This window comes from Coregonus lavaretus (assembly GCF_964263955.1).
Source record: "Coregonus lavaretus genome assembly, chromosome: 4".
Lineage (NCBI taxonomy): Eukaryota > Metazoa > Chordata > Actinopteri > Salmoniformes > Salmonidae > Coregonus > Coregonus lavaretus.
In genome coordinates this window covers 67,615,071-67,628,436 of record NC_139991.1, presented here as the reverse complement: position 1 = coordinate 67,628,436, position 13,366 = coordinate 67,615,071, and the positions used below count along the sequence as shown (strand labels likewise).

At 40.8% G+C, this 13,366-nt stretch overlaps 2 protein-coding genes across 3 annotated transcripts in view; both read left to right on the top strand.

Annotated features, from left to right (window-relative positions):
• Nucleotides 1–4,155, top strand: part of LOC311127592 (uncharacterized protein) — a 44,912-nt gene extending 40,757 nt beyond the window's left edge. The window contains exons 18-20 of one of the 2 annotated variants that reach the window (XM_084159410.1): nt 3,042–3,161; nt 3,296–3,455; nt 3,660–4,155. In XM_084159410.1, coding sequence (XP_084015536.1) covers nt 3,042–3,161; nt 3,296–3,455; nt 3,660–3,955 — 576 coding nt within the window. In that variant the 3' untranslated portion in view covers nt 3,956–4,155. Of the gene's footprint in view, nt 1–3,041; nt 3,162–3,295; nt 3,456–3,656 lie in introns of both variants that reach the window. The other variant, XM_084159409.1, reaches the window with a different exon arrangement.
• A 698-nt stretch (nt 4,156–4,853) lies between these two features.
• On the top strand, nt 4,854–12,276 carry LOC311128463 (dolichol phosphate-mannose biosynthesis regulatory protein-like). The gene is made up of 4 exons (XM_084160618.1): nt 4,854–4,919; nt 6,086–6,175; nt 10,281–10,383; nt 11,746–12,276. The coding sequence occupies exons 1-4, from the start codon at nt 4,917–4,919 to the stop codon at nt 11,796–11,798; spliced, it is 249 nt and encodes an 82-aa protein (XP_084016744.1). The 5' UTR covers nt 4,854–4,916; the 3' UTR covers nt 11,799–12,276.
• The last annotated feature ends 1,090 nt before the right edge of the window (nt 12,277–13,366 follow it).

Below are 13,366 nucleotides of genomic sequence, written 5' to 3'. Positions count from 1 at the left end.
CTCCATTCGCTATTTAAGTGCATAGATGACATGTATTTTCCCCCCCCCCATGCCCCTGTTCCGAGACAGGTGCATGATAATGGTCCATTCTAAATCAAAACTAATATTATATTATTTAGTATATGTAAAGACAACATTACATTAAGAATAGTCTGATGGGTGACAATATTAGCCTATCACTTGTGAATGATGTATTATCACTTGTGCATTAAGGCCAGAAACTGCGCATACCTTTTTTTGCGACTTATTCCAAATCATAGTCAAATCAAATGTTATTTGCCACATGCGCCGAATACAACAGGTGTAGACCTTACAGTGAAACGCTTACAAGCCCTTAACCTACAATGCAGTTAAGAAAAAAAGTTAAGTAGATAAGTAAACAATTTTTAAAAAAATTTAAGAGCAGCAGTAAAATAAAATAACAGTAGGGAGGCTATATACAGGGGGGTACCGGTGCAGAGTCGATGTGCACCGGTTAGTCGAGATAATATGTACATGTGGGTAGAGTTAAAGTGACTATGCATAGATAATAAACAGAGTAGCAGCAGCGTAAAAGACAATGCAAATAGTCCGGGTAGCCATGATTAGCTGTTCAGGAAACTTATGGTTTGGGGGTAGAAGCTGTTAAGAAGCCTTTTGGACCTAGACTTGGCGCTCCGGTACCGCTTGCCGTGCAGTAGCAGAGAGAACAGTCTATGACTAGGGTGGCTGGAGTCTATGACAATTTTTAGGGCCTTCCTCTGACATCGCCTGGTATAGAGGTCCTGGATGGCAGGAAGCTTGGACCCAGTGATGTACTGGGCCGTACGCACTACCCTCTGTAGTGCCTTGCTGTCGGAGGCCGAGCCTTCTGTAGTTGCCATACCAGGCGGTGATGCAACCAGTCAGGATGCTCTCGATGGTGCAGCTGTATAACTTTTTGAGGATCTGAAGACCCATGCCAAATCTTTTCAGTCTCCTGAGGGGAATAGGCTTTGTCGTGCCCTCTTCACGACTGTCTTGGTGTGTTTGGACCATGATAGTTTGTTGATGTGGACACCAAGGAACTTGAAGCTCTCAACCTGTTCCACTACAGCCCCGTCGACGAGAATGGGGGCGTGCTCAGTCCTCTTCTTTTTTTTTACTGTAGTCCACAATCATCTCCTTTGTCTTGATCACGTTGAGGGAGATGTTGTTATCCTGGCACCACACTGCCAGGTCTCTGACCTCCTTCCTATAGGCTGTCTCATCGTTGTTGGTGATCAGGCCTACCACTGTTGTTTCGTCAGCAAACGTAATGATGGTGTTGGAGTCGTGCCTGGCCATGCAGTCATGGGTGAACAGGGAGTACAGGAGGGGATTGAGCATGCACCCCTGAGGGGCCCCTGTGTTGAGGATCAGCGTGGCAGATGTGTTGTTACCTACCCTTACCACCTGGGGGCGGCCCATCAGGAAGTCCAGGATCCAGTTGCAGAGGGAGGTGTTTAGTCCCAGGGTCCTTAGCTTAGTGATGAGCTTTGAGGGAACTATGGTGTTGAACGCTGAGCTGTAGTCAATGAATAGCATTCTCACGTAGGTGTTCCTCTTGTCCAGGTGGGAAAGGGCAGTATGGAGTGCAATAGAGATTGCATCATCTGTGGATCTGTTGGGGCGGTATGCAAATTGGAGTGGGTCTAGGGTTTCTGGGATAATGGAGTTGATGTGAGCCATTACCAGCCTTTCAAAGCACTTCATGGCTACAGACGTGAGTGCTACGGGTCAGTAGTCATTTAGGCAGGTTATCCTAGTGTTCTTGGGCACAGGGAGTATGGTGGTCTGCTTGAAACATGTTGGTATTAGTCAGGGACATGTTGAAAATGTCAGTGAAGACACTTGCCAATTGGTCAGCGCATGCTCAGAGTACGCATCCTGGTAATCCATCTGGCCCTGCGGCCTTGTGAATGTTGACCTGCTTAAAAGTCTTACTCACATCAGCTACGGAGAGTGTGATCACATAGTCATCCGGAACAGCTGATGCTCTCATGCATGCTTCAGTGTTGCTTGCCTCGAAGTGAGCATAGAAGTTATTTAGCTCGTCTGGTAGGCTCGTGTCACTGGGCAGCTCGCGGCTATGCTTCCCTTTGTAGTCTGTAATAGTTTGCAAGCCCTGCCACATCCGACGAGCATCGGAGCCGGTGTAGTACGATTCAATCTTAGTCCTGTGTTGACTCTTTGCCTGTTTGATGGTTCGTCAGAGGGCATAGCGGGATTTCTTATAAGCATCTGGGTTAGAGTCCCGCTCCTTGAAAGCAGCAGCTCTACCCTTTAGCTCAGTGCGGATGTTGCCTGTAATCCATGGCTTCTGGTTGGGGTATGTACGTACGGTCACTGGGGGACGACGTCATCGATGCACATACTGATGAAGCCAGTGACTGATGTACTCCTCAATGCCATCGGAAGTATCCCGGAACATATTCCAGTCTGTGCTAGCAAAACAGTCCTGTAGCTCATCTGACCACTTCCTTATTAACCGAGTAACTGGTGCTTTCTGCTTTAGTTTTTGCTTATAAGCAGGAATCAGGAGGATATAATTATGGTCAGATTTGCAAAATGGAGGGCGAGGGAGAGCTTTGTACGCGTCTCTGTGTGTAGAGTAAAGGTGGTCTATTTTCCTCTGGTTGTACATTTAACATGCTGGTAGAAATTAGGGAGAACGGATTTAAGTTTCTCTGCATTAAAGTCCCCCGCCACTAGGAGCGCTGCCTCTGGATGAGCGTTGTCCTGTTTGCTTATAGCCTTATACAGCTCATTGAGTGCAGTCTTAGTGCCAGCATTGGTTTGTGGTGGTCAGTAGACAGCTACTTCCAGAGTGGAAAGGGGATCAAATAAAGGGTCTAATTAGCCCATGCCACCCTTAATAATTGTCACTCCTTCAGCATTCGGACACTTGTGCATATGACAGAGGCGTGTGTGAACGTGCAAATGGAGGGGTGAGGGGGAGGATGAAGGGCCTGTTTTGGGATTCAGCATTCCTAAACCCTCTTTCATCTGTCTGTTTGAGTCATAAAATATTTTTCTCATAGGTGGAAAATCAGCACAAAGAGTTCACATTTATTAAGACCAGCTCATCCTGTATGCTGACACCCACAGCAAAATATAGTGTGACTTCTGACCTCAAACAGGGCTTTTCTGTCCAACCCAAAGTAAGTGGAACAGCAAACCAGAGACATCTTGCTAATGTAACGTTATTCTGCCTTTCATTAGGACTAACCATACCATTCATCCATCTCTCTCTAATTATTTTCTCTTTCACATGTTCCTTCACTTACTCTTTCAGAAATACACTTTGCACATTGCACATTGCCCATACCAACACGCCACCTTTGAGGTCTTCTTGAACTGTGGTGTCACAGAACTCAAGATGAACATTTGGGAGACAACAAAGCTAAAGAAGCGGAAACGCTGGACTCGCCGAGTGATTCTCAACACACCACGGGGTAACTGTTTCCCTCTGACCAACCAGTCAGACAGGATATTTGCTTTATCATAATTTTAAACCTGTACCGCTCTCCTACGTTACTTTCAATCTGATAACCATCTTCTCAGAATGTAGGCTACTGATGTTATCTCATCTGTCTGCTGCATTAAATACATTCCTGGCCACACAGCTCTCACCATGTCTCCTCCTGTACTTTCAGCAGATAATGCTGCTCAGGTGAAAAGATTAACTGAGCAGCAGTGGATAAAGAATCTGTGTGAAATACTGGGTGATCTGTCAAAGGATGAAATGAAGAGGCTTAAGTCAATGATGAGGAATAAGGAGCAAAAGCCAATCACCAAGAGTGCTCTGGAGGGACGAAAAAGTCCGGAGGAGCTTGCAGAGCTGATGGTGGAGACCTGGGGGATGCATGGCTCCATCAAGGCCACCCGTGAGTTCATGGAGAGACTGCCACGCAGGGACGATCGAGTGACATCCTTGCTGCAGCCATTCTTGTAGCAATTTGGCTACGGGTGGGGTGGGAGATGATAGAAGTGTGGTGGCTACCCGCAAAAAACTATGGGAGTATGCTTTTACAAGGTTAAAAAAAAATCTGGGAAAAAAAAATCCATTGAATTTGATATAATGAATAGAAAATTGAGAGAATATAACTACACTGTACTTGTCTTTAATGTTGTCTTTAATTTTTGTAAACTTGAAGAAGAAAAAAAACGTTTAGTTGAACAAAAGTTAATGATATTTTGTATATTTTATATATATTGTAACTTTTTTCAATCACTGAAATATATGTACAATATGACCAATGCCAACTTTGTAGTTCAACAATATTTTATGTATATATACGTTTAACTTTTTTTTTTTACCACTTAAATAATATGTACAGTATGACCAATGACAACGTTTTAGTTTAACAATATTTTGTAATGAGATTTTATATATATTTATAAACTTTTTTTCAACCACCAAAATAATGTAATATGACCAATTACTTGTTCTACCTGTTTGAATCGTAGCGTTGTCTCATCCGCACATTCTGATAAAACCATGTATCTAATCAGTGGCCAATCATTTCTCTACCCTTTCACTGTCATAACGGTACAAATCAATGCTGCAAATCCTAATACTAGTATGCATGATTTTTGTTATCCTCATTTATTTATTTAATATGAACCAATTGCTTACTCTGCTGTGCGTGACGTTTTTTAAAATTAAATGTGATTTTTCTATGCAATAAGGATTAGGGTACACATTGAGCAATAGCCTACAATATTGGTAGGCCTAAACCTAATATTTTGTTGATTAGATACATTCTTTAGATTCTATAAATTGCATTATTGAACTCTTTCATATAGTAACCTACAGTGAACAGACTAGCAGTAACCCAACAGTTCTCGCTTTTTAACATCCGGGTCACGATTGCAGTTTGCGGAAGTGAAACGAACGCAGAAACACGTCAGAAATGGTGAAAGAAATTTGCCAGAGCTACTAGACATTTTGTGATAACCTGTATAGCGCTACTATTTATTTTATATCCACAAGCCTATTTAATTGTCCACGGACTAGCTGATAAAATGTCGTTAGGGAAGCTTCAGAGACCAAGTGAAAGCCAGAAGAGTTGCACGAACTTGTTAGCTAGATACTAACGTTAGCTTGCTATAATCGCCCAAACATGTCTGAACAGTATGGTAGTTACGGACAGCTAGCTATCACACTATCGTCTTTTTCATGTGTTGTGCATGGTTCATCTTATCACCCGGCCAGATTCTGAAAGGAAACGTTGTAACTACCTTGCTCGACTATCCAGCCAGGCTGACCAAGAATGCTGTTCTAGTAATAGCTAGCCTAAAGAGCCCCACATTGGAAGTGTCATAATACCCATAAAACCTATCGGTCAAACTGGGAAATCGTTCAAAATGTTCCACCATACATTTTTCCCATAGGGGATTTTAGAAACACTTAAGGGCTGTGTTTCATCTAGGCTTACCCCCGCGTGACGTTTTGATAACCATGTAAATCACGCTCGGAAAAGGTGACTTATCAATATATTCGGCTCTATTTACTCAGATTTGAAAATGATAATTTGCATCAAAGTAGACATCATGCAAGACTACTAATCCCTGCAAGCTCCTGCATGTCATCTCTAGCTGGCACCTTTGCTAACAGGTATATTTAAAGAAAATTCTCCAATTTATTCATTACTACATTTAGCTAACATTAGATAGTTAATCATGAGATTCTTATGTTTGCCTCAGTTCGGCAGTCTCGTCCAGATCATGGCATTTGTAGTTCATTATGATATCAGCTAATTTGCGTTTCATTTGTTAGGGGTAAATACAGGCGAATATATTGAGAAAAGTCACCTTGTCTGAGAGAGATTTACCCGGTTATCAAAACGTCACGCCAGGGTAAGCCTACACGAAACACAGCCCTTATTTTAAGTGTTTCTAAAATCCCCTACAGGACAAATGAATGGCGGGAAAATGATTGGAACCATTTCCCTGTTTGACCGCTAGGTTTTATGGGTATTATGACGCAAAATCTGGTACTCTATTAATATCTCAAAAATAGCTTTATAGGCTATTTTCTCTGTTTAACCTCACACTCATACATTGTCTTCATTTCTTGCAGGCAACCGGGGCGGATCGAGCAGTTGGCATGAGCCTGGTTGGCTTCAGCCTTCTATTGTTTACATACTACACAATATGGGTCATCATACTGGTAGGTCACAGGAGGTTGGTGGCACCTTAATTGGGGAGCACATGCTCGTGGTAATGGCTGGAGTGGAATGGTATTAAATACATCCAACACATTGGGGATTGATACCATGCCATTCCAGATATTATTATGAGCTGTGCTCCCCTCAGCAGTCTCCTGTGTGGTAAGTATAGCCTAGCTACAGATTGTTACACCAGATAATGTGATGTAACCAAAGATTTTGGTATCCATTATTGGGAGTTACAGGATAGGTACTATTTGGTGTAGCACAGACAATATTCAACCAAGCTTGGCGATACTGTCTTGGTCCTCCTGTTTCTACGAATCGAGGACGAAGACAGTATCGCTAAGGTTGGTCGAAGATTCTCTGTCCTACACCAAACAGTACCTATCCTGTAACTCCCAGTAATGGATGCGAAAAGTATTTGGTTAAATCGCATTATCTGGTATAACAATCTGTAGCTAGGTATAGCCTAGAACTGCTATTCTGGTCCAAAATTGGTTTGTGCTGTCTTGCCAACGGGTAAATCCATTTCAATTCAATCACATTTTGACAGCACGCCTTTTGATTCGAAAAATATTTGCCCATTGTAGAAGTTCTCAAAGTTAGTTTTCGGGCCTGAATGTCCAAAAATTCGAGAAATAAAGTCGCTCAAAGTTGACCCATTTTGCATACACCACCATACCATGAGACATACATGTCTTCCTCACTGGAAAAGATAAACAGTTGAGATTGATATAATTTAAAAGCCTACAAACAGGGTTATTAAACTATTTTATATATTTATTTTTTTAAAGTATTTTTTTATAGACATTATCTAAACAATTATCTAAAAATGCATAAACTCAGATTTTTTTCATGTTCACATTTGTTGTAGCTTAGAACCTATTTTACATTATCTAAGGTTTTTGTGTTGCGCCCGCCATCGGTTGAGACACAAAATGCTATTGAAAACAGGATGAGTGTCATGTTTTGGCTGATAAATGTACTAAAATGTGAATACAATTGAAGTTTCAACTTTCAAATGGTACCACAAAGATGATTGGAGGTCCACACATCCGATAATGTTGACTTGAATGGGAATATCTGTTGTTCTAAATTATCCTGTCAATCCTCCATAGGAAACCTATTGAAATCATAGAATTATAGATAATAGAATAGACATGACCATTTAAAGTTGCTACACATAGGATTTTTTGTTGTTGTAATATCTGGTGCTAATAGTGGAATGATAGTGTTTCACAGTATTACTTACCCGCCAATGTTGTGACTGACTGTGATATTCGCCTATTGACTTCTCCCGCCAGACCGTCATCTGTTGTCAAACTGGGAAATCTGTTCTGATTTTGTGGCTGTGCTATATAGTGGAAATTGCTAATTTCCTGGTTGCTAAAATTCTACACTGTTCGCTCAATTTGAGTTTTTGTGAGAAAACAAGCACTGACTAGTGTAGGGAATCATTGTACCATCTAAATCGCTGTGAAATATATTTTCAATAACAAAAAATATAGATTTTACAGCTGTGGTCTAAGGCACTGCATCGCAGTGCTAGCTGTGCCACTAGAGATCCTGGTTCGAATCCAGGCTCTGTCGTAGCCGGCCGCAACCGGGAGACCAATGGGGCGGCGCACAATTGGCCCAGCGTCGTCTAGGGTAGGGGAGGGAATGGCCGGCAGGGAGGTAGCTCAGTTGTTAGAGCATGGCGTTTGCAACGCCAGGGTTGTGGGTTCGATTCCCACGGGGGGCCAGTATAAAAAAAAATATATATAATAATAATATATATGCACTAACTGTAAGTCGCTCTGGATAAGAGCGTCTGCTAAATGACGTAAATGTAAAAAAAAGAAAATGTGCAACACATTTTTAATTGGTCGCAAGGGTACCGGTGAAAGAGTTGACCTGTTCGCATTCGTTTTTGGTTCACATTTGATTTATTTTTTATTTTTATCACAGTAATGTACAATTGACCAAAAATAAACCAACGTTCTGAAGAGAACAATGGCACGGGAATGACCCTGTCTGTGTGTGTGTATACGTTGTTTAGCCGTTAGTGATGCTTAACGTTCTTTGGGTAGATGGAAAGGCAATTAAAAGGTAACTACAAAGTAACCTATGGCTACTATTCCTAATAATCATGATTATTTGTATCAATCCAGTGGCCATTTTGTTTTGAAAACTCCATCACAAGTGCCCTACAGACATAGGCGGCCTGTTCATAAGCTAAGCTTCCCCTAAAGTACATTTAATTCAATTGCCAAAATTATATAGCCAAATTAGCCTACAGAAATACATTAAATCATTGAAAATAAGCATGATTTGGCCACAGAGGATCATTAGCTTCTTTTAAAAAAATAAGCTGTGGATTGTTTTAAATCTCATTGCCTACAGTCGGAAGGGCCTGCAATTTGTTGAGTTGCGGCTGTCAGTGAAAGGTAGAGGCCCAGCCAGCCATATCGCAATATTTCATCAGTTTGGAAAGCAAATGGCTATTGCTGTAAACAGAATACAATTAAAATACTATAATCTGTCTTTTATAGTTATGAAAACTCTCAACTTAATTGTTTGAACAGTATAGCCTATCTTATTAGCACCAGTGGAGAGCATCTTCCTTCTCCCCGGTGAGTGTACATATTCACTCTTTATTGTTGTTGGTTCAATGCCACTTGAAAATGTGTTGATGGACAATAATTTCCTCCTCCAGGTTAGATGGACGTCATAGTGTAGGCTGTTTGTCGCCCCTTCTCGTAGGCCTATTATATGGATCAGACAACGTCGTTTTTATTGATCTGTTTGTCAGTGTCAGCAGAGTAGGCTACCCTGTCATTTTTTTCAGATCAAAAAAGATTCTGCTAATGTCTCCAGTCATTTTAAAGTGTAGTAGAATTGCATGAAATGTGTTTAGAAATGGCCAAGAAACAATTCCGTTATAGCCTAGGTCTAATCTACGTTACTGCGCACTCAGCCATGCATTACACAGTATTTTTTGCGAAGTGATTGAGTTATATTATTAGCTTAAATTATGACTATCTAATCTACTCAGCACATTAGGAATAGTAAGCTATTTTACATAAGTCTGCAAATGCGATGATGCATGGAATGTTTTATTATAAAGGTGCATTTTTATAGTGAATATTTGCTTCCCCATACTTGAAACTCACGCACCGCCTATGGCTACAGAAACACCTCTAGTCAAACACAACAGTCTGGCTGATGCGCACCTGAAATAAAGGGTAACTACACCAAAAATAAAAAAAATGTTTTTTCACAGACCTCAAAAATAATAAATAAAATAAATAATAATATCCCATTTAGCAGACGCTTTTATCCAAAGCGACTTACAGTCATGCGTGCATACATTTTTGTGTATGGGTGGTCCCGGGGATCGTACCCACTACCTTGGCGTTACAAGCGCCGTGCTCTACCAGCTGAGCTACAGAGGACACACATAATCCCCTGATGTGGTTTTTAAGCATTGTTGTGGACTTAGAACATCCAATGTTGTTGTTTTTCTATTAAAAGGGTGTGATTTTGAGAGCGAAAAACTGGGGGAAATCACAGTCCTTATCCCTGCTTTTTTTTGTTTTGCAGTGGAATTGTTTTGGTATCGTGTCGTTTTTCCAAATTCTGCCCTCTAGAGGATTTAGCAGACACATGGCACTTTATTTTAAGTCTCTTTTCTTTGCTGTTACAGTAAATATATCCAAATCAATGTAAGGACAATTTAAAATATTGCTAGTCATTATTAGCCTGGTTCTGTATGGAATGCAGACACATCATGGGACACAGGGCAGGCATTATCGATTTTCTTTTTTAAAAATAAAAATATTTGTTCGACCAAATCATGTGCTGGTGCTACCAACTTTTGAGAAGGTTGGTAGCACCTGTGCCACCCGTGGAAAAAGTTAGTGTAGCACCCTGGATGCTGTTAAAAAGTGATTTAATTCAAATGGATTTACCCCAACGCCTGCCAATGAGTTGGCAAGACAGCACAAACAATTCTGGGACCATGCTATAGATCTGCAAGTTAAACTCGTTGCCAGGAATCCAATAGAAGATTATTTATTTTTTGTGTCCACTAACTCATGTGGGATATTGTACCTTTTCAAGCCCTTCGTGGACAGCGATCATGTGGTCCACCAGTATTTCCTTCCACGGGAGTACTCTGTCATTCTACCTGGGATCGCAGCATTGATACTGCTGCTCTGTGTAGGTGAGTTCTAGAATGCTACATTGGATGGGTTCTAATCTAGTGTTTTGCTCCCTTCCCTGTTCCCTACCCTCAGCCTGTACATCTGAAAGGACTGGATAGACATAGGATATAAGGCATTCTGCTTGTTCACAAGGACCTCCCTGAGCTAGGTGCAGCTGAGATTACTATCTGGTGGTCTACAAATCACAGAACATCCTAACTGGGCATGAACAGATCTATATGCGATACACCCAAATTGGTGAATATGTGTGGCACCTACAGTAGTGGCCAAATATATTGGTAGCCTTGCACCTTTCTTAAATAATTTCCCATTTCTTCTAAAATAAGTTGAACTTGGAAAAAAAACATTGTCTCCACACGTTGTTATTGGATTGTCACATGGCAGAACAATTTTTTGTGGGGGAAACTTAAGTTTACAATGTTTAATTAAGAAAATTTAAACAAATGGCATGGACAACATTTTTGGCACCCAGGAGCTAATATTTGGTTAAACATCCTTTTGCGAAGATAACAACAACAAAAAAAAACAGTTTTTGAAGGGATCCAGATCTGGACTCATCGCTGGCCACTCCAGAACATTTTTTAATGCTTTATTTGGTCATCGGTAAACATAGCGCTGATGTATTGCCAAAGAGCTCTAATTTTGTTTCATTGGTCTACAGAACATTTTCCCAGGATTTAGGCATGTTTAGATGGGGTTTTGCAAAGTTCAATGGGGCTTTCTTATCTCTTTCAGCAGTGGAGTCTTCCTATGTTTACCAATGACCAAATTAAGCGTTCAAAGAAAAGAACACCCTCCCTACAATCAAATATGGGGGATGTTCGCTAATGCTTTGAATGCTTTGCTTTGATGCCACTAGTACTGGGGGCATTAAACGTGTGTAAGACATAATGAAATCAGCACATTATCAAGGTGTTTTGGAGTGCATTGTTCAACCCATTGTCCAAAAACTGGGTCTCTGTTGAAGGTTGTGGGTCTTCCAGCAGGACAACAACCCAAACACAAATCATAAAGCCCCCAGGAATGGTTCAAGAATAAACACTGGACTGTCCTGGAGTGGGCAGCAACGAGTCCAGATCTGAATCCCATCGAAAACCTATAATTTTTTATATGCCATTTGTTTAAATGTTCTTAATAAACATCCCCCCCCCAAAAAAAAAAACATTGGTTCTGCATTGTTGACAATACAACAAATGTGTGGAGACCAAACTTTTTTTCCAATTTCAATGTATTTTAGAAGAAATGGGGAATTAATTAAAAGTGCAAGGGTGCCACCACTGTAGTTCAGTCTGGCCTTGGTGAGAACTTATTATTCTCCTTTTAAAGAGAGTAACCTCAGACATTCTCTCTCCTCTCCTCAGGTACCTTCATTGGAGTGGTCACCTGGAAGAACCGCAGGCCTAAGGTGGACTAAGAGGGATGGTGTCACAGAGACACTATTAGTTATACAACAGTAGCTTCACTAGAACCTCCCTGGTTCCAGCTTCTTTCCAACATTCCATCGGGAGAAACCAAAAATAAAGTCTTGACTGCTTCTCTTTGACAGCTGATGAAAACATCTAATGACTGAAAGACATAAGACAAGACGAAGAGCTGCTGCCACCACATTCTATCCCTTCTCCTTATTCAGACCCACAACCTTGCTGTTGGCAACACATGGCAGGGATTGACGTTAAAGTCTGAAAGTCACTTGCCCATCGGGCAAGTCAGAAGTATTTTTGGGATTGCCATAAGATTATGATAATTTCCCTGAAAATGTAAATTAGTTATTTACACACACAAGTGCCATATATTGCCTGCCTTTCACCTACACATAGGGAAGGAATCAGAAAGATCAGTACTGGAATTATTTGTATTTTGGTTGTTATCAATAAAAACATTCTCAGAGCAGGCTCAACTTGCCCGACTGCCATAAATGCCATAAATTGTCTGTCTTTTGCGTAAACAATGGGAACGAACCAGAAAGATCAGCTTTAGGCTACTGGAATTCTTTGCAGTTTGATTGTTTTCTATATGTATTTATTTTTTATCACTTGCCCAATGGGGCAAACTCAGAGCAGGCCGAATTTGTGAGACTGCTCAGTTCACTTGCCCCAGGCAATAGGGCAGCCCTTAATGTCAATCCCTGCATGGCTGCAGATGCTATATTTGTCCGTAAGGGGCATTGTCACTTTGCCAGGGATGAAATCAATGCGTTGGTATTCACTTTCACTGTATGTGGTCAGCCCTAGATAAAATCTGGCTTCATAATGTTTCACTGTGGCATCCCTTTTCACCACATTTTGGATGTCTTTTCAGGCACTGTTTTAAGACTTCAAGATTTATTTTGAGTTCTTATGTTGCTAAGAATGACCAATATCAATTGTTTAATTAGTAACTGTAGTCTACTCAGACTGAAAGGGCCCAATTGATATCCAAGCATGTTTATTATGTCCACACAATTACTTGGTATTGTAAATACTCAGTGTGGCAAATTAGGGAATCTGTCATGCTTTGAAATACCATTAAATGCTTGGCTAGTTCAAGTACAAGAAAACTCAGCATCTGATATGATAGCCCATTTTCTAAAGTCTGTTGAGCAAAACAAGATCTACAAATGTGGATGGTGTATAGGCTAAAGGTCCTTTGTGTTCACGAAATAAAAAAATTATATTGATAATTCTGGCACAATTTATTCAGGATTTCAATGTTTAGAATGTGGTGTGTAATCAAAGTGAATTGACTCAAATAATCATTTTAAATTGTGTAGTCTATACATTGAATATTCAGGTCATATCATTGATCATATCAAACGATTCCTCATCAAATTGGTCCTATATGGCGTTTTAATATAATCTGTGTGCCCGAGTTTTTCCAGCTAACAAACATGAGGTAATGCTTTGTGGAACGAGATTTCTGGTGCAGTTTTTTTGGGGTTCCGCGCAGTGTCAGTATCGCTACATCCCTGCTTGCGCGCATTCATTGAAAGAACGGATTGCTATG

Bases quoted from the DNA above. Each gene is read 5' to 3' on its own strand.
- LOC311128463 (XM_084160618.1), top strand. The intron at 6,176-10,280 runs GTAGGTCACAGG...TACCTTTTCAAG, and splicing joins CAATATGGGTCATCATACTG to CCCTTCGTGGACAGCGATCA. The intron at 10,384-11,745 runs GTGAGTTCTAGA...TCCTCTCCTCAG, and splicing joins GATACTGCTGCTCTGTGTAG to GTACCTTCATTGGAGTGGTC.